General features: G+C 48.4%; 1 protein-coding gene across 2 annotated transcripts in view; it reads right to left on the minus strand.

Moving 5' to 3' along the window:
• The window catches only part of SEMA5B (semaphorin 5B), a 115,864-nt gene that overhangs the window by 14,933 nt on the left and 79,329 nt on the right, over positions 1–21,602 (minus strand). For both annotated transcript variants that reach the window (XM_033121407.1, XM_033121398.1), the window contains exons 3-8: positions 18,533–18,632; positions 13,790–13,835; positions 3,438–3,500; positions 2,970–3,068; positions 2,228–2,441; positions 1,244–1,529 (exon numbers count right to left, since the gene is read on the minus strand). In XM_033121407.1, coding sequence (XP_032977298.1) covers positions 1,244–1,529; positions 2,228–2,441; positions 2,970–3,068; positions 3,438–3,500; positions 13,790–13,835; positions 18,533–18,632 — 808 coding nt within the window. The remainder of the gene's footprint in view (positions 1–1,243; positions 1,530–2,227; positions 2,442–2,969; positions 3,069–3,437; positions 3,501–13,789; positions 13,836–18,532; positions 18,633–21,602) is intronic.

The following is a 21,602-nucleotide window of genomic DNA, read 5'->3' on the forward strand; positions in this document are numbered from 1 at the left end:
TCCCCTAGTTAATTCCTATTCATCCTGTAGGGGTGTCACTTCCTACAGGAAGCTCTCCCTGATCACCTCCCTTCCATACTGTTAGAGGTTTCCCTGCCCACTTCCTTTTCCCTTTATAGCATTAATCACAATGAAAATTGGGTGTGTAATAACCATCCTCCCTAAAATGTAAGCTCGACGGCAGAGCCAGGTCTGCTCTTGCTCTCTGGTACCCAGCCCCCACAACCCACCCACCACGCACCTGCTGTGGAGAAGGCACACAATGCAAAAACTATTTAACATCTATACTAATGTTGTCATTTCCCCTTAATGCCTCTCCAGTGGCTCCTGTCCTTTACTGACCTTCTGGTGCTGACTGCCAGGCTGGTCACTAAGCCCTAGCTGTCAGCTCCTGGCGTGTGTGGGCTGTGTTGATGTCTGTACCCCTGGCTTGGATGGCCTCTCTGCTCCTGCTTCCCAGATTTACTCTTACCCCTGTCCAGACTCTCAGACTATCCTCCCTATAGCTAGCCTGGCCCTCCAATGCCTGCTACCTGGGGCCCAAGCTAAGCAATCTCTATGACTCATGTGTTTCTGATGTTCTTACAAAGAACCCTGCACAGCTTCCTGAACAACAAATGCTTTCCTTGGTCTCTGCCGCCCATTCAGCATTCTCTATGTGAAAATCACTTGATTGGATCAGCCTTAATACAGAAGGAGGAAGGGGAGGAGGACTCATGGTCTCTGTGTGGGCTACCCTTCCTTACACCTAGGAAATAATAGGGCTCTAATTCCCAGTCCGTGCTTTCCACTGCACTCAGGATTGCCAGAAGACTGCTGGTGAGGTTTAGCAGGTTCGTGGAGTCCTGAGATTGGAAGGGACCGTAAGGAACCCCCTCAGAACCTTCCCAACAGGCTGCTGCCAGACCCTCCCAGGGCTGCCACCCCCTCATCCCAGGCAGGCGATTTCACTTTCATCACCAGCAACTTCTTCCTCATGGAGCTGCAATCCAGTGCCTCTTATTTCTTCCTATCTGGCCTAGGCCTGCCCTTCCAGCAACCCAGAATAAATGCTGATCACTGCGGAGACAGCAAGTCACAAAATCCTCAGACGACCCGGTGCAGAAGACACGACAAGCCCCATTAAACAGAAAGAGACACAAGGGCTCAGAGAGGGACTTGCCTGAGCCCACCAGGCTGCAAGGCCAGATCAGATCGCGTCCTTGGTATCACAGGGAAGGGGCGGCGGAGGGCAGGGACTCACACGTTGGTGGTGAAGACCCCATAGATGAGGTCCTGCTCAGGCAGGTGGAAGGCACTCTGCAGCTCGTTGTAGTAGAAGGGGACCTCGCCGGGGCGGGAGCAGTTCAGCCGGGCCTTCATGAATGTGGTCCACGTGTCCTCCAGCAGAAAGCGGCCTCCCACGTCGTTCTTGCACACGCGGGCCACGCGAGAGTACACCGTGCGCCCGCAGTCGTGCTCCACCGCGTTCTCCCGCAGGAAGAAGTATGCAAACAGCCCAATGTCGTAGGCTGCCACGAAGTTGGGCTCTGGGCAGCGGGTGGGGCGGGAGCGGGGCAGAAAAGGAACAAGGAGTTGGTCAGGCCAGCAGGGAGGAAGGGGGCAGGCATAGGAGTACTCGACTGCTTCCGTTTTTCCACATGGGCATCATGACACCCCTCCACCAGCGTGGTGACCTGGGGACCCTAACTAACCATGTTCCCACCTCCAATGCAAAGTGCAGTTATAACAACAATTAACGTGCATTACTGAGCACTTGCTGTGTACCAGACACTATTATGAGTACTTTAGATGGATCAGCCATTGGATCTTGTTAACCTATGAGGTAAGCACCCATATTACAGATGAGAACATCGTGGCACAGAAAGGTCAATAGTTGCCCAAGGCCACACAGGGATTCAGTGGAGAAGCAGGGATTCAACTCCAAGGGGCAGGAAACTCATACCACCCTGCCCCAATCTCTTCTTTCCTATAGCCCTTCATCCAAGTCCATTCCTAACTATCTCTCCTCACAGCCTGATCTCCATCTGTTCTGGGTACTCAGGACATCCGTGACTTCATCCAGAGTCCATCTCTGACTTGCTATGTCCTTGGGCAAACACATGCCTCATTCTGGGCCTCTTGATGAAGCGTGAGCCCTCTCAGAGGTTGGGCAGGAAGGAGGGGGTCTGCTATGCCAGTGGGTCAGAACCAGGAGAATGCCACCCTTGGGGCTGCGCCTCCGTACCATTGAGCCACTTGGAGTTGTACTGGGCAGTGCGAAGGGGTGGCCCGCTGCCTAGGCTTCGGTAGATGGCAGGGTCCCGACCTGAGAAGTCGATGACGGTGGCTGCATAGAGCTCCCCCTGGGAGGAGATGACGGCTGTGGAGTTGTGGCGAGGGTCGTAGGGGCAGCGGGCCACGCCATTGATCTTCTCCATAGTCCGGCTGAGGTTCCCCACCTGGGGGTGATGGGGAGATGGGGGCGCTTCCCTGAGACCCAGGGGCTGCCTGTTCGCCTCCCCGCCCAGAGTTTGTTTCCTCCTGGGCCCCTGGTCTCTGTGGGCCTCTCCCTCTCTCCAGCCTCCTCCTCACTGGCCACCCCGCCCAGTCCCTCTGAGACAGCAGCCATCATGGAGGGAAAGGTTGTGCCAGGAGTTCCACCTGCCTCTAGCCCCTGCCCCCCAGTCAGGACCCTCCAGAGTAAGGCTGATCAATAAAATACAGGAGGCCTAGTTAAGTCTGAATTTCAATGAACAATGGATAATTTTTCAGCATAAGTATGTCCCTCCCAAACTTGGCATGGGACATGCTTATGTTAAAATATCATTTGTTATTTATCTGAAATTAAATCTAACTGGGCATCCTTTCTTGTTTGGGGGTTTTTGTGGTTTGTTACATTTGGCAACGCCACTCCAAGACTGTGCCTGAGTGAGAGAACCTCTTGGTGTGTGTCCCTTCCGGCCGCCCCAGCCCACGCGTTCCCCCACCTGTCTGCTGGAACACACTGGGGAAAAGGCGTTGGTCCCACACATGAACACTTTCCGGCCAGCGACAATCAGGACCCGCACATAGTTCTGACACTCCTCCTGAAGCGAGAAGGGGAAGTAATAGAGGACAAGCTCTCGCGGCCGTGCTGGGTGTCTTTCCCTCATAGCACTGTACCACAGATATTGGAAAGCACTCCCGTGTCCCAGCTCCACCTGGCTCCCAAGTTCAGGTTGTATCCATGGACACCCCCTGCCCCCGCACCTCCCACCCAGGCTGTCTCACGGTGGCATCACTGCCCACTCAGACGCTCAGGGCTGATCCTCACCTGCACAGGAGCCCCTGGCTCATCCAGGCCGGCCAGGCCTCCGTGCAGGCAGCCTCAGGCCCACACCCAGCCCTCCCATCCCCGAAACCAGAAACCTCCTCCCCGCTCCGGGCCAGGTGCCCAGACCACTTAGGCCACGTACCTCAGTCTTTCCTTTGCTTTGGCAGGAGCGGCGTGTATCCTCGTTGGAGGCCCACTCTGTGGCCTGTGGGATGAGCACACAGACATCACACGGCTGTGCCACTCACTGCCAGGGCAGGCAGCTGCTGGGGTCTGGAGTGGACAGGAAGCTGGGAAAGGGTCAGGGACAGCTTGCAGGGTAAGTGCTCCTCTCACTACATCCAGGTGGACCCAGAGGACCGCCAGATCTCCTTACCCAGAGACCTTTAAGGAGTGGATATCCCCTCACCCAACACCCTCCCCACCGGCTTGGGTCAGGGAGGCAGGAATAACAGCTTCCTCATGCTTCATTCCCATGCAGCTCTGTCCTAGGCCCTCCCCAGCCCTTCCTTCCCTGGGTCAGCCAGGGAGCTAGAAGTGGCCAAGCAGAACCTTTAGGACCACCCCAGGCCTGAGTGGGGACAGGAAATGTGCCTCCACTATGCACCGGATGTCCCCCAAATGAGTGGAAGTCAGGGAGATAAGAAATGCTATATTTCGCAAACCTTAGGGATAGGAGATCTAGTTGATTTTCCCACTATAACCCTGCAAACGTGGTTTTTCGTGTTTTTTTTTCTTAGATAAACTCGGGTTCTGTGTTACTTGCCGCAAGTACATGGTAGAGCAGGGATTGGAACCCACATTCGTGATTCAAGGGCTCTGTGTGGTTTTCTTTCTCTGTCCAACCATCTCAAGGACCCAGGACTTCCACTTTCCTAATTGCTGCAGGGGAGGGCCCCCCAGCTCTGTGCTGTCTGCTTACTTTCTTGTTTCCCTTATAGCATCACTCATGTTCTGTCATGGGGTAATATGTTTAGGGACACAGCTTACACTCAGGGACCCGGAGGATATTACCATGTTCCCAAGTGCCCATGGCACCAGGAGAGGGCTGTTTCCCACCCAGGATCCTCCATTCTCCTTTACCTATTCTGTCTCCACTTTCTGACGGTCCCTCCCAACCTTTGAAAGAGCAGCTGGAGGGAGATGTGATATCCTTCAGGTCCAGGCAATGTCAATAGACCTGATGTGTGGCTCATTAGATATTTCTGGGTCACATGTATAAATATGAACTGTCTACCTGTCCTGGGAGAGGGAGCCCTGAGCAAGCAACTCTCCCGTCTGAATGGGGAAAATAAAAAACCTCACCTGCTTATAATTTCTAACAAAGCTCCTTCTAGCTGTGAAGTCATTGTCTGCAGAGTTCCAGGGTATGGGAGGGCAAGAAGGGTGCCAGGGAGGGAGGGCAGGGCTGCTGTCTGCTTTCCAGACTCAGTCCATCTATAGACCCAAGATGGTTGCTTTGTGGGGCAGAGAGGGAACTGACTTCTGCAGACTCTGTATTCAGGAGCTGGGTGACAAATTTGGTCGTGTCTCTGTCACACCTATGAGTATGCTGGGCTCATCCTGCCATGCCAGGCTTGGGGTTCAGGCCTCTGCTCCCAGACCCTGGAGAAGGGCAAATGACCTCTGATATCTAGCCCCATTGCTGTGGGGTTCATTTGGATAGAAACAATGGAGCCCCCTCAGCTCCCAAGCTAGCCTGATGTGAGAGGAAAAGAGGGACATAAACAAGAAACCTCAGGGCCTTTGGGGGCAGAAAAGAGCAATGCCCACAAACGCTGCAGATGTCCAGGCCTAAAGCTCCGGACAGTGGGTGGCTGGGGGGTGCTGTGTGGGCAAAGGGCCTCGCTGCAGCCTAGGGGTGGGGGGCAAAAGGCGTTAGATACAGTTATGCTGAGCTGAACCCCGGGACAAGTACTATGCATGGACTTCTCACACCTCTCTTTGATCCTCACCACAGCCAGTGAAACATGTAGCCTTTTGCTCATTTTACAGGTGAGGAAAATGAAGCTCAGAGAGGTTGAGCAATAGCCTCAAGGTTGAGAGGTTGAGGCAAGGTCACAAAGCTAGTAAGCAACAAACCCAAGACACAAACTCAAGATGCAAACCCAGACCACCTACACCAGAGCTCAGCTCTCCCTGCCATATCCTGCAGCCTCTCACAGCCAATAGATTTCTCAAACCAAAAGCTAGAACATATGGCCTGAAAAGAATATGTATAATGATAACAGCACAGAATGGGCTTGAGTCATTTTACTTAAAAAATTATTTTTATCAAAGTGATGCACAGAGTTGAAAAAGTTAAATAGTATGAAAAACTTATTTTAAATAAAACCCCAGCGACATACTCCTCCCAGCCTGTAACCCCCTTTTCTAAGGACAACTACTTTCAACATTTTTAGCTATTTCTCTGTGTCTGTGCTTTTTTATCGAATTTCTCAGAATTATGTATCACTCTCAGACTTCATCTTCTGACTTTCGGTTATGGAGGTGAAAATTTTTGCCACGTACCCACCTCCATTCTCCTCTACATTAAAACACACATACATTCCCCCTCTCCCCAGCTTCCCATTATAATTATGTAATACTAATTATTTAGTCTTTTAATATAATTAAAATTATAATAAAATTATAATTAAAAAGTTTTAAATTAGCTTAGTTTAAACTAATATTTTAAAGTAAAATCAATATTGTTATTTACATTATCACTATGTAAAAATTGTTCACTACTACCAACCAGTATCCCAAATTTCACTGAATGTAAGACACCATCGTTGTAATATGAACCACTAAAAATATATACATATATATATATATGCTGTGAAATTTTTATTACTTAAATTTTTAATGTAAACTTATTGAAAGTGTTATTTAGACATATTTTTTGTCATATATCAACCTTGTGCATATAAATAAGGAAAATGTAAGCAAAATTAAGTATCCTTAAACCTTCTTTGAATTCATAGTTCATCTTTTCTGAATCACTTTCCTATTCAGTTTTCGGTGCTCATTTTTTTGTTATTGTTGTTCTTTGTTTGCTTATTTTAGAGTGTCATTTTTTTAACCACCCCGGGTATCAGTAGTACAGCAATTCTTAAAGAGTATTCCACTCTGGTCTCCAGAATTTTCTCTTGCAAGTTTGAATGCTGGCACTTTGTCGATCTTACCAGAAGGTATCCACAGAAGGTTTTTTAAAAAATCAGTACTCCTATTCCCTCTTCATAGGATCCTTAAATTGTTTGTGGACTGACATGTTCATTGGTTGTTGTAGAATCAGAACACCAGGACAAATGACCAAGTTCAAGCAAAGGCACTGAGAACTCCATCAGGACTTCAGTCTGGCAGACAGAGACTGCACGATGCCTTCAACAGCCTGACTTCAGACTTATTAAAAATATGAAAACACGTGCATCTGAGAATCAAGGAAATATGCCTATTCTGAGGAGGTTTCCTTTCTTGACCAACATTTTGTTTTTCCTGAACTAATAAGTGTCTTGATTTTCTTCATTTGCTTATTTTGCAATTCAAATTACTAATTTTTCCCAAATGCCCAAAAGGTGTGTTACAAATCCCTCTCAATATCATTTGCTAACTGTACACACAGATGGTTCAGATAATCTATGAGTTCCCATCCTTTTCTTTCTTCCCCAGTAAGGACTGGTCGCCCTTGAGGCATTCTGGTTGGCAGTTAACCTGGGACTTACCTTCTCTCCTCTCCTGTTCGCTGAATCCCATGATTCCCTCTTTCTTGATCTACTTGCTTATTTTGGTGGAACACATCTTCAGTATCTTCCTAAGAAAAGGAACATGGTAGATCAATTTTTTTTTTTAAATTCTTGCATGTCTGATTCATTCTATCTTCATACTTGATTGACAGTTTTGATATAGAATTCTAGGCTGAAAATAATTTTCACTCAGAATTTTAAAGGCCTTTATTCAACTCCATTGTCTTCTAGATTCCAGTGTTGCTATTCAGAAGTCTGATGTAATTCTTTTCCCCATCTTTGGTAGTGACCATTTTCTTTCTTTTCTTTAGGCTCTAGAAGCTTTTAGGATCTTCTCTTTAGTAACAGTATTCTGAATTCACACTGATGTGCCTTAGTGCAGGTCTCTTTTGGAAACTCAGTCAGCTCTTTCAGTGTGAAGACTCATCCTCTGTATTGGCAAATTCTCTTATGTTATTTTGTCCTTAATTTCTTCCTCACCTTTTCCTCCGTTCTCTCTCTCTCTCTCTCTTTTTTTTTTTTTGTAACTCTTATTAATCCAGTCCACTCCTTGGCCCTTGTACATTGATCCTCTAGTTTTCTGTTATTTCTCTCCTGGTTTTCATTTCTTGTGTTTTGTTGTTCTAATTTTGGGGAGATTTTCTTCAACTTTATCTTCTAAATTCAAAATTTATTTCCCCAATCACATTTTTAATTTCCATATTTTCAATTTATTGTTTTATAAACAAAATGTATTTTATATGTCAGAAGAGTCTATTTTTTTCTAATTAACTTTTTAAGTGTTTTCATTTCTTCCACTGTCCCTGTTTCTCACAGCTTCCTTTATTCTTTTTGTTTTGATCTTTATCTTCCACTATAGAGGCTTTCCTCAAATGTCTGGTGATTTGTGGTTATTTATATTTGAAAACAAATCGCTAACCATTTCCCACTGAAAGAGCCCAAGACTTCTCAGAGAAATGGCTGATTCCAGGTCTGGGGTTAGGAAATGTACAAAGTGAGCCTGAAATATTTCCTTACATCAAATAGCAAGGATGCAATAAAAAAATGACTGAAATCATCATGTCAAAGGACTCAGGAGCCAACTTGAAGAGGCCCCTACTTGCAAAAGATGGGATAGTCATGAAAGATAACTGCAGTGGATAGATAACAACAATGTTTAAAGCCAGAAGTCTGCAGTAGTAGTACCGTGTTTCCCCGAAAGTAAGACCTCGCCGGACAATCAGCTCTGATGCATCTTTTGGAGCAAAAATTAATGTAAGACCCGGTGTTATATTACATTATATTATATTATATTATAAGACTCGGTCTTATATGATAGTAAAATAAGACCGGGTCTTATATTAATTTTTGCTCCAAAAGACACATTAGAGCTGATGGTCCGGCTGGGTCTTATTTTCGGGGACACACGGTGGTAATAATAATAATAGTAATAATAATAGAATAAAATTAATTGAGCACCATTGACAGATACTAACAAACCAGCTCAGTATTTGCAAGCTGGTAAATAAAGACAGAGTATCAAACATTTATCTTGCCTTTCCTACATGACGGTATCATTGGGTAACCAAACAGCGGATAAGGAGAAGTTTCTCTTTGCAGAAGTAGTCCAGCTAATACATTATAACACCTAAAGAATGAATGGATCTGGGAAACAGTCATCAATGGCTGCTAACATTAAACACACACACACACACACACACACACACACACACACACACACACACGGAGAAAATCAGATACTATGTACCTCCATAAAAAGTACACAATAACACCTATAAAGTAATCTTGCTGGAATCTAAATTGAATGAAATCTTTAGATCTAATTTACAGATGATACAGGGAATAGAAGAACATGTTAAGTTATACCACTTGGATTGCAATCAGCAAAAGCCAGACCGCGGGAAACTATAAGACAAACAACCAGATTTCTTCAGTCAATAAATTGTACAAAGAAAAAAAGAGGAAAAACATTTCTCTAGCACCATAGCCCATCAGTGTCCTCACCTTCCCTGTAGTCTCCAAATTTGGAGCCTCCCCATTTGGGTCTTTAGAGGAAGGGTCTTAGTCTTCCTTTGTTGGGAGAGGGGGTAAAATGGAGGAAGGGCTTGCTATTTGGGATGGGACAGGAGACCACTGAGAATTTAAATTAAACTGTCAATTTAAAGAACCATAACCATCTCCCCCCTTTAGTCTTGCACCTCATCCTCTATTCTGCAATACCCGACACACCAATTTCTGAGCAACCTGCGGGTCCGCTTGTTTCTCTGTCGTATCCCCCTCTGTAAATCAGTTAGTTATGTTCTGCTCTGACAGATCAGGTACGATGGCTCCACGCACACTCATCTCCCCAGAATGCATTTAATCTCAACTCCACTGACATCTCTTTGTCATAGGCAGTCGTACCTTTTAAAATTTTTCACTGTCCTTTCAGTGGGGCTTTGTGAAGGAGTAGAGATAGACATGTATGATCAATCTGCCACGCATAATGCTTTACACCAGGACTGAAATTCCAGGATGGCACTCTCTAGTCACAGAGTAATCGCATGGTGTTTTACTGTGGAAGAAAGCAGGTGAGACAGCCAAGAACTTGAGAATCTCCTTGCAGACTCATCAACAGCGCTGGACACCAAAGACAACGAATGGCTGAACATTAACACACCTTCTGAGCATTCATTCAGTCCACCACTCAGCAGAGTTTCAATTTCAGACAGCTCTAGAGCTGCTGGACTAGCTTAGAGAATGTGGAGATAACTAAAAGAGAGCTGAGAATCATCCTCACCGTCTGCCCAGGCCCAGACAAAGCCCCGTATGTGTTCTGACGCTATGTGCTCAAGAGTCCTCATTTCTGTACTGCAGGACATCTGATAGCCCAACATCATAAATACACTGCAATTAGGTCTCTAATCAAGCCATCCCCTGGTTGCTCGTCAGCTCCTAATTGCCAAATCCAAGGTGACTCATTATATAGCAGCCCCCTGACACCGTCGACCACTTGCCACCTTTTCTTTCCCAAAACCAGTTTATTAAGTTACACTGATAAATAACCATCACAGGTGAGCTGATTTGATTTCCCCTTCTCCCTCCCCTTCCCTTCTGTGTTCACCCCTCCGCCCGCCACACACACACCATCCCCCTGCTGCTACCTGCATCGCCCCTCCCTTCAGTGCTTGGAGAATTGAGCAGGACGCTGGGTATTTCTATTTTCCTTAAGAAACAGTCCGTAGTCTAAATAAATTGTTTAATGAGGGTTAAGTACTTAGAAATCCTTTTAATGGACACTGGTTTTCATAACTACTTGCGTTTAGATTTTTCTTGAAGGGATGTTAATTATTTAAACGATCAATAAAGCACTGAGTTTTAAGTTTGGTTAAATTGTACCCTGGGGCCACGAGGGAGGATCAGGGTCTGTCACTGAGAGTTACAACCTTGTGTGTCCCCAGGCAGTAGGGAGAGTAAGGGAGGCTGAGCTGGGGGGTGGGGGGAGGGCCTGGCTCTGCCTCCTCCTGAGGCGAAGTGGAGCAGCTCAGTTTCAGCATTTGTTGGTTGGGAGCCACTTGTGACAGCAGATGTTGAGGACTGAAAGGACCCGAAGCCCCAGATAAGGTGATAGAGGGGTGCTTGCTGAAGTCGGGCTTTTATGGTAAAAAGTCAGGACTTTCTCACCAGGCCTGACGACAGACCAGGCGACCAGAGGCTGAGGTCTGCTGCCAGCCTCGTTGAGGGAACACTGGACGGCCTACTCCATCTTCTCTCTCATTCTCTCCCTTCCTAGCCAGATAGTACTCCCTACGGGGTGGGGGTGGGGGGAGAATCCATGACCCCATGAAATGTATTTCTTTCTCTCCTTAATTCTGTCACAAACAATTCTGTCTGAGCTGCAGAGGTCAGGCCCCAAAGAGACACCCTGGGAAAATGGGAAAGTTAATTTCTTGTGCACTTGTGGCTGGTTTGTAGGGCCCCTTGGAGAACCCCCTGACACTGAGCTCCTGATGCAAGCATGAGTTCTGGGGCTTGCAAAAGATGTGCTCCCACGGCTGAGGCTGAGCCGAGGTCATCCTGGGGCTGATTGAACCAAACGCCAAGCTGATGAGCTAACATCTGAAAAGGCATGGACATGAGAGCCAACTGTCAAGGACACTTGGGGAAACCAAACCAGTCATGCAGCATCTATAAAAAAAGGGCTTTCTTGATATCCTACAGCAGCGGTTCCTAAATTTGGTTGCACTTTGGCAGCACCAGGGAGCTTTGAAAAACCCCAGTGCCCTGCTGGGCCCCAGACCAATTAAGTCAGAATCTCTGAGGATGGGACCCAGGCATCAGTGTTTTTTTTTTAAGCTCCCCTGATAATTCCAGCAGGCAGCCACGGGAGAAGCACTCCTAGAGTCAGATTAGCTCCATTTCCATCCTGATCTATGCTACCCAGCTGTGTCAGCCAGAAACCTGGGTAGCATCACTGCAATCCAAGCCTTCCTAAGCCCTCCAGGGCTGCCCCCTTCCCCAACGCCCGGGGTCACCTTCATGCAGAAAACAGTGTGCCTGGCGCTCCCTGGAGCTGTGTGGTGCTGGGGACCTGTGTGATTCTGCCATCCTAAAATCTCTTCCTCTCTTTTCTCTCCATCCCCACTCTGTTGCCTTAGTCCAACTCTCCCCATCACTAACCCAACTATTGCAGTTGTCTCCTAACTGGCTCCTCCACTAATCCATTCTCTGCGCTGGGCCAGGTGATCTATACGCCAAATTTGTTCATGCCACTTCTCTGCTTAAAACACTTGGAGGAGCCCCTACTGCCTTCAAAGTAAAGTATGGACCTCTCTGATCAGCAATGAAGACCCTCTGCGATGTGGTCTCTCTCTCTCCTCAGCTTCATCTCTCACCTTCATCCCACTCATACCCTGTGTTCCCTCCACGCTGGGCCCCTTGCTGCTCCATGCTATTTTAAACACCTGTGTTGCCACCTTAGCTGCCTAGCCAACCCCCGTCCTTTAAGCTCCAGCCCAAGGGCAGCTCTCTGGAAGGCCTTGGTGGATCCCGCTCAGTCCAATGGGCTCCTCGTGCTTCTGGGGCAGGTATGCACCCCTCCGTGGGTGCTTCCCATGGCACTGCCATTATTTCTGTGCATCTGTCTCTCTTTTTCTCCTTTGAAGGTCCCAGAAGACCTTCATTTGCAGACCATGGGAACCTGAGAAAAAGCCAGTTGCCTGAGCTCGGGCAGGAGCCCTGGATCCACTTCCTCCCACCCACTTTGAGTTGCCTCCGCACCGGCTTCTCCCCGACCCTGACCTGCTGGGTTTGGCATCTTGGCTTCATTTTCTGCAGATGCCAATAGAAAACTCTGGACGGGCTGCTTGTAACCGAGCTGGCAAGCCATGGGATGTTACCTCTGGGGACTTGCTCTGCTTTGCTTTAGTCCAGACCCTAGGAGCCCGCCATATGGGTCCCATTCAGGAAAGGGAATCAGTTGTGATCTCTTATATGGTTGCTCCTTGAAGCAAGGGACAGAGCCTGATACCCCTTTGGATCTCAAATGCCTGGTACCGTGCCTAGGACGATCTGGGCTTTAAGTACTCAGTAAGTGCTTATTAGGGGGTGGTTGGATGGATGGACGTATCGATGGATGGATGGGTTGGCTGGTAAGGGGATGGACAGAAGGATAGACAGATTGATAAATGGATGGGTGGCATTTCGTTTCAATTTGTTCTCGTTCCTTCTAACGGGCACACACCTTTTCTGCTTCCTTGAACCTCCCCTCTGGAAACCAGGCCCCTGGGGTGTAGACCCAGGTGAGGCTAGAAGAAACCAGACCAGAATGTCATACCAGCTTCCCCAATGGCCCTTTACAGTGAAACCCTACACCAAATAGCCCAGCACCTGACCAGCTCCTTGTACCACTCGCTAGTTAGTTGTATGTACCACTCATCAGCTCTTCCTGGCTATACTGTGAGCCCTGCAGGATGGACGCTCCGCTTGTCTCACAGCGCCTCCACCCCCAGCTCAGTTCGGGTATACAATAAGCGCTCAATGAACGCTTGATCACTGGGAGCCCAGCAAGCCTCCTAGACACAAGGACCGAGGGTCTTCGCCCATCGAAGAAAAAAAAGATGGCCTTCCTATTTCTAGAATGTTCAGCTTCTGCAGAGATGATTTGGCATCTGTTTCTCAATCTGGGGTAAATGTTCTGGATCAAGGAGTCCCATTAAAATGCCTCTCAGAGCTCTTAGGGAATTACGTTTGGGGAGTCCTTCTTGGCAGCAGATAATAAATCAATCAGAGCTCAGTGAAAATGCTAGGTTAGAAGGGGATTACTCAGGCCAGGTTAAGAAAAAAATCAGGGACACCCTGTCCTTTGAGGCCCAAACTCAGAGACCCTCCTGTGGATGTAGGTGCTGGACTTAGAATGACCAGCTATTCCACTTTGCCCAGTACTGTCCCGGTTTTAGCACTGAAACTTCTGCATCCTGAGTCCCAGGCAAACAGGGACAGTTGGTCCCCCTGACTCTGGCACTCTTCTCCTCCCCTCCTTGGCAGCGACTTTGCACAGTGCAAGAGCCCTGTATGTGCCTCCATGTTTTCGTGGCCACAGACCACTTCCAAATATCTTCCCACCAGTAACCTCGATAGCCAGTGAGAGTCCACAGTCAGTGAAAAGAGCTGGGGCTCCTGTTTTCGACCCTAGGGGCTGAATTCTGAATCTTGCTCCTTGTGCTACCATGGCTGGCTCCCAAACACCAGGGAAATTACAGGGAAGGGAAAGGAAGGGAAGCAAATGTACCTGAAGGAGGGAGACATTGGCAAGGCTGAGTCGGAAGAGGTAGTTCCTGCAAAAACAGAAATGAAAATCACAAGTCAAATTGGTTCTGCAGTCAGGTCCCCAGGAAGCAGTTTCCTGGCTCCTGCCTCACAGGGTACCAGGACTGGGTGCCGATGGTAGAGTCCCTACGGTGGGCTGACTCCGGGGAGAGCTTTACCTCCGTTGGCTCATTTAATCTTCACAGCAACCCCTAGAGAGAGAAAACTCCACTGCAGATGGGGAAACAGGTTGGGTAAATGGCACAAGTCACAGGGATGGTAAGTGACGGGATTAAAACTCAGACTTGTCTACTTCTGAAGCCCACACTGTCTCTGCTTCCCAGCCATCCTGGCAGGCCCGGGAAGGAACCCCCGCCAACCTTCCCAAGACTGGAACCCGTTTCTGTTCAACTTAAAGCCTCCTGGAGCTCTTGCAGACCCAGACAGGCCATCTTGCTCCTTCCCTCAGGTATCTCCCTGAACCACTCGCCTCCTCAAACAGGCCAGCCGTCTCTCCTGGCTCCACACCACGGGCCCCTGCACTCCTGTCTGCTTCCTCATGCCCTGCAGCCCTTCCTGTCATCAGTGACTCTGGAACACTCTCCACCTCCCTGGACCTCCTCTTGTCGCTCTTGCCCAAATTGTCCCCTCTGCTACCTCATGATTCTTCTTCCCCACAGTCTAGCCGGCATAGGGCTGCCAGACTCAAATGCTTCAAACACCATTTTCATCACATCAGCCTGCTGCTCAGAAACCTTAAATAAGGAAACTTATGTCCACTCAAAAACCTGCACATGGACGTCTATAACAGCTTTATGCATGATTGCCACAACTTGGAAGTACCAAATGTCCTTCAGTGGGTGAACAGATAAACTGTGGTACGTACAGATAATGGAATATTAGTCAGTGCTACAAAGAAATGAGCTATCAAGCCATGAAGAGACATAGATGGATCTTAAATGCATATTACTAAGTGAAAGAAGCCCATCTGAAAAGGCCACATACTGTATGATGCCAATTATATGACATTCTGGAAAAGGCACAACGATGGAGACAGTTAAAGGATCAGTGGTGGCCGGGGGTTGGTGGTAGGAGGGGACTGGGTGAGGAGGCAGAGCACAGAGGATTTTTAGGGCGGTGAAATACTCTTTAGGAAACCATACTAATGGGTGCATGTCATCATAAATTTGTCGAAAGCCAAAGAATGTACACCACCAAGCGTGAACCATAACATAAACTATGGACTTTGGGTGGTAATGTGTCCATGTAAGTTCAATTGTAACACATGTATCCCTCTGGTGGGAGACGTGAATGGCAGGGTAGATTGCACGTGCAGGGCAGGGGTATATGGGAATTCTTTGTGCCTCCCCCTCAATTTTGCTGTGAACCTAAAACTGCTCTAAAAAAATAAAATTAAACGAAGTCTCAATTTTATAAAAAACCTTAAATAATAACAATGCCAATGCTACTACCACTACTGCTATTACTATTACTATTACTACTACTATTACTATTACTACTATTACTACTGTTACTACCACCACCACCACCACCGGCCACCTACTGAGCACTCACAGCGTCAGGTACTGCTGAAATTGCTTTGCCTGGACTCTGGAGCCACAAGACCACAAGACCTCGAGTATGGACTCGAGGGTGGCAGAACCACTGGTCAGGGTGCCACATGAAAGTGACTGCAGGTCCACAGAGTGGACTCTGTGGCAGAGAAGGGAGAATTCCAGCTCAGCCATTTGGTAGGGGCCTTCGGAGCTGCACAGTGTCTGCATCTGTACAATGGATGTGCCTGTCTTTCTAATGCCTGGCTTCCTTCTTTCCCAGGACCGTGGAGACAGGGGAATGGTGTGATGCGTGTTAAAATGCTTTATTCATGTCAAAGCAGATGTAAAATTTTGGTTTTCCCTAAGAGTGTTCTTTCCTTCTTACATTTCCTTTGGTCATTCCTCTTTACGTTCCTGAAGGTTTTAAGAATAATTGTTTTAGAAAGTTCTGGCCTACCTTAGCTGTGCTAAGAAGAGAAATGAGGGGAAAGGTTGTGGTGGAGTAGGTCAGAAAAAGAAGGGGCCCTGCTGCATGAATCTAGGACTTGAAGGAGACACCTCAGGCTGGAGACTTCTCTTCTCCAGCTCTGGCTCCAGGCCCAGGCCACACTCAGCTTCCTTGCTCTCCTGGCGGGCCTGGCCTCACTGGATGACCTCGGCTCCAGGCCTCTGATGACTTTCCCCACCCCCACCCTCCTGGCCCAGGGACAGATGGGCTCCGCTTATGACTCTGCCCCAGCTGTCTGCTCAGGTAACACAGGCATCTGCTCATAGCTTTAAGAAATTAGGGGAAACACTGCATCACTTTATTCATTTTCATCCCATCAAAAATCATTCATCACAACATCATAGTCTGCTCTTCTGGGAGATGAGAACAGAGAGAAATCTCTGTAGCCTGACTCGCCCTAAATTTCTTATGAAACAAGGCAGCATATGAATGAGTAAAAATTGTCCCCTGACCTGAATTCTAGAGGCTCAGGGGGGCAGAAAGAAGGGGTAAATCTGGTAGAAGAGAAGGAGGAAGGAAAGTGACCTAGAAAAAGAGGGAGAAGAAAGCTGAGGACTCACTTCATTTGCTCCAAGGGGTGCAAAGGGCCAAGTCCAGGACTGAACTCCCCCCCTGTTCCCTGAGTGTATAGCTAGGTTCAAGGACCCAGGAAAAGGTATGTCTCCACCTATGAGGGGGAAGCCCCCCGACTGGGTCAGGAAGAGCAGTGTGACCACAGGCACGTGACATACCCTTCTGGGCATCAGTTTCCTGGTCCATACAGTGGACTTGGAGAACCCACATCCTGGGGATTATTGTGAAGATTAGATGATTTATTAAATGCTTGATTGACTACATGCTTTACTGCATATACGGCACATGTTATAAAACGGTGCCTGGCGCATGGCAGGTACAGAATGAATGGCAGCTTTCAAGATGCTTCCACAGGTTCAGAGGGAGGCATCAGGATTTTTTAAAGTACATAGGCAAAACGGGTGGAATCTGAACAAGGTAGAAGGACCTTATCAGTCAGCTTCCTGATTGTAGTGTTGGACTATTGTTATGCAAGGTGTTACCATAGGGGGGGAAACTGGGTGGAGGGTATACGGATGGGACCTCTCTGAGTTATTTCTTACAGCTGTGTGTACATCTAAGATTACCTCAAAATAAAAAGTAAAACAATTATTCTTTTAAAGAGCTGGGAAAAATTAAGTCCACACTCTTACATACTTGCATACGTACAGATGACCTCTGGCAGGACACACAAACTCACCACAGGCCGAGCCTCCAAGAAGAGGTCCGGCCTGGAGTATGGAGGGGTGGCCCTGCTTTTCACTGTCTACTCTTTTGTACCTTCTGAACGTTATACCAGAACCTGTATCGCTGATGCAGTAGAATTAGTTAATTTAAAAATAAAAATAAAATGCTTTCAGCCCAGTGTCACCACAAGCCTGTGATACTGGCAGCACAGAGACTGCAACCCAGACTCTACAGATGAGGAAACTGAGGTTCAAAGGTGACGATCACCCAGGACAAGCACGTAGCTCCTCTGGTCCCAGTCCAGGGCTCTGTCCTTGGCTTGCTTCCTTTTCATACCCCACATAAGGGGATGCAGACACTCAGGAAAGCCCAGAGGTCGAGCGTGGTCAGTTACCTCGTGTAGCTTGGAGGTGCCCAACCCCAGACCAGCAAATCATGAGTTAGAGAGAGTCTGAAAAACACCACTGCAGTGGGACGTGCTAACATGGACAGGCAGAACAAACTCTAGCCCTGGGCTTAGGAGACCTGGGTTCTGGGTCCTCATATCAGTTGTCACTTGGCTATATGATCTTAGGAAGGTCACCTTCACCTCTTCAGGCCTCTGCCTCTTCATGTTTAAATCAATGGCAGGTAGATTAGAACTGCGATTCTCAAACCTGAGTGTGCATCCGACTTGCCTGGAGGGGCTGCAGAAACGCAGGTTGCTGGGCCTACCCCCAGAATTTCTGATTCAGCAGGTCTGGGGCGGAGCCCAAGGACTTGCCTGTCTAACAAGTTCCCAGGTGTTACTGCTGCTCGTCCAGGGACCACTCTTTGAGACACACTGGAATCAGCCATCTCTAAGCTCTCTGCCTTACCAGAGTTGATGGTCTATGATTTTGTAAGAATTATCTCCTCCAACTTCACCCCATAAAGTCCCCAGAAGTCCTCACTAGAGCATATTATCCTTTGGATACTGGACCTGGGCAGTGGGGCTAAAGGAGGTCAGGCAACAGGGAAGTGAGGTCCTGCAACGAGGCCTGAGTCCTGCGTCCCAGCTGCAGGTGGCCAACTGGCCAGCAGGGGGCTCCTGGGTACCTTCTCTGCACGGAGCTCCCAGGGACATGCCAGCGAGGCTGGTTCAGGCAGTATGGCAGGGATGGGGGTAGGAGGTGGCCAGCAGGTGTTCCTGCTTTCAGTAACTGCCAGCCACTGAGGTATGTGGCTTGCTGAGATCTGGAGGTCTAAAGGTCACTTGTCCACTCCCAACCCCAAATGTTTCCTTCTGTGGAGGACAGACATACAGACACAGAGAAGGCCTGGCAGAAAGCAACAGGGGTCCAGGACACGGGAATGCCCATAGTAGGCTCATCCCAAATAATATTCCCTCTTCCCAATTCTAAGCACGCGCACTCCTGGCCCCAACCCTCCTGCACCTCATTACCTGGCTCCCACGATGAGCTGGTTCCTAGAGGGATCCAGAGCGAGCTGGGAGAAATCTTGGGCTCCAGGATAGGTGAAGTTAGAGACCCAGGGCTTCAGGTCTGAGGGAGGGAGAGGCAAACATTTGGTTACTGCTGGACCAGGGGCTCCCAGCTGTACCAGCATGGGGCCAGAGAATTTCAGGCAAGGGGTGCCAGGAGACCTATGAGCAACCAGCTGGCAGCTTGTATGTGTGCTGGGGGTTATCACTGTTCCTGCTATGTTCCCTCGCTCAGAGAAGGGCTCTACCTGTCCCTCAGCTGCCTAACGCAAGACCTGTAATCACCCATGACTCCCTCAGACCCTCACCAGCTACATGAAACACACTGGCAAATGCTGTCTGTTCTATCGCCAACTGTCTCTAAAATCCATCCATCTTGCCCTTTGCACTCAACCCCCATCCAAGCCACCAGCATCTCTTACCTGGACTGGTGCCAACAGCCTTCTAACTGGCCTGCCTTCCATTTCCTGGCCACCCAGTCCATTTCCCACAAGGCAACCAGAGTGATCTTTCTAAAATGCAAATCTGGTGGTGTCACTCTCTACCTTAGAGCCCTTTAAAAGCTCCCAGTTACCCCAAGAAAAAGTCCTAACTCCTGAAGGCCTTTGGGCTCTGGCCCCACGGTGCCCCCAAGTCAGATGCCTGGCATGTTGATTATTTAGTGATCCCTGGAAAGAATGATGCTTCATCACTTACACCCCCCCGAGACCCTCCACCTCAGACACACTAAACTAGAACACTGCACTTTTCCAGATCTATTCTACACTCAATTTTCACACTTCTGATCTCTTCAAAGGAACAGTTCCTATTCACCCTCATCCCCACACTGCCTCCTCCAAGAAACCTTCCCTGAGTCCCACAAGCCAGGGTGAGGGGCTCCCATAGACCTCTACTGCCATAAAAGCCCCTATCACATTGGGTGTCTCTACCAGTAGGTTGTCCTAGGGGACAGGGAAGATCTCGCTTCTTGGATCTCCAGGCCCCACCTAGCACCTGGCAGTGTTTGAATGACTCCCTTCTGTACGAAAAAAATCAAATGATCAGACAAGGGCCTTGTCTGGGTGAGTGATCAGTATCCATCCTTGTTTCCCAGGAAGGAGCTTCCCAGCCAAGGCCAAAGCCTTTCATGGGTGTCGGGTGGGCAGAGAGGAGACCTTGCAGCCCTCTGGAGGGACGGGCAGTGGTCTGCGGAGGGTACATCTAGGGAAAAGGACCCACCTGGCTTTCCTTCCTGCTGGAGACCACTTCTCCCACCTTGGAGCATAGCCCCTTGATAGCTCCCCCTTGCCCATCGTTCATGGACAGGAGGGGACTGACCAGTAATGAGAGCGCCTCAGATAGGGGAACGTTTGTGCCAATAGGGATAAAAATGAGGGTGGAATGTGAGGCTCTGGGCTTTCTCCCCACAGTGCATTAGCGGCTGCCTCACAGAAGGCCTAGAAGTGTGAGTGTGTGTGTGTGTGTGTGTGTGTGTGTGTGTGTGTGTCATCCAAAAGAAATAAATCATTGCTCATTATCCCTTGACTACAGAGTAAGAGAAGCCCTTCATATCTGCACGACAGGCAAACGCTTAATCGCTCACCGGAGAACTGGAGGTTTTGCGAGTTGGATATTTTTCAGAAAACTGTGATATGCACAATTTAAAAAAAAGAAGAACTTCTGCAGCAAAATGGAGCAAACCCCCGGGTCTGCCTCTGTCCCCAGCAGGTGTCTATGGGTTGGCAATAATTGTCACGTAGTTGCAATAACATTTGGGTAATAGCGATATAAGGAGTAGATCTGGAGTTGGATAGGCTAGGTTTTTAGCCGAACTCAGGGCCACTCTTTGAAATCCTGGTGGGATATTCTAATACCTTAGTGACTAAGCCAAGGATCCACTTCCTCCAGGAAGCCTTCTTGGATTCTACCTCTCCAAACGATCTTATTTTGTTCCACATTCTCTCTGCCCTTTCTGTTCCATTCACATTGTATGTTATTGTCACTCTCAATGTGCTCAAGTATATTTTCTATGGGGGTGAAGGTGGGGTGTGAGAAGCTTGCCTGTCCCCATCAGACTGGGTGCTCCCCAACAGTAGCAATAGGGTCACACTTTAATTCCCTTCTTCCCTTCTGAGAGAGGTATTCCAGATGTGGGCAGTTGAACAGGGGGAAAAAGGGCATGACTGGTCGGCAGCAAGCCAGGAGAAACTCAATCTGGGAACTTTTCAGGTCTGTCTTTGCTCTGGCCCTTCCTTGGGGAGAAGAGGAGAGGGAGAGGAAACTGGCAGTAGCAGAGATGACAGTAGGGAGGTAGGGGATGGGGAAATGAAGGGTGGAGGCCCCTTTTAGTTTCTGTCTCTCTCCCTTCGCACGGAAGGGACCAACATGGGCAAGGCAGAAAGGGAGAGAAGGAAGAGATGTGTAGCCCAGAGGTCCTGGGGGAACTGTCTTGGGAAGGGAGCCAGCTTCCTCTGATTAAACAGGCAAAGAGGACCAGAGGGGAGTCTGTTCTTTAAAACACCAAGCACGTTCTGAGCTCCATGTGCAGCGAAGGCTTTGGACGGTGTCTTTAAGAGAAAAATGACATTCTGCATGACGCGCCTGTGATTTTAATTATGTATAGTCAATTCAATTACCCGCTTTGTGGATTAACCACTGCCAGTGTTAACTCCATATTGGCTTTTCCCTGCTGCCTAGAAAGGCCATGCTGTGGCAGAAAGAATAACATGCAGGCCAAAGAGAAACACAGGAGGAGCTCCCTTAAAAGAAACCCATAGTAAAAAATCTAACCTAACAAAATAGGAAAATATCTGTCAGATTCTGCCACTGGCTGCTCCTCGGGGGTATTTAGAGGTTATCCACAGATGAGTCAGATGTTGGAGGAGAGGGAAATTCATAGTTACAGGGTTGGAAACTTACAGATCGGTCAGAAATAAGGTGTAACATATGACGGGATCCTGGAAGGTGGGGGTTGGTGCTGGGCTGGAACACAGAACATAGTCACTCAGCATGAATCGAGTCCATCCTGTGTGCTCACTGGTGCTAAAGAATG

This window comes from Rhinolophus ferrumequinum, chromosome 2, assembly GCF_004115265.2.
Source record: "Rhinolophus ferrumequinum isolate MPI-CBG mRhiFer1 chromosome 2, mRhiFer1_v1.p, whole genome shotgun sequence".
NCBI classification, from domain to species: domain Eukaryota; kingdom Metazoa; phylum Chordata; class Mammalia; order Chiroptera; family Rhinolophidae; genus Rhinolophus; species Rhinolophus ferrumequinum.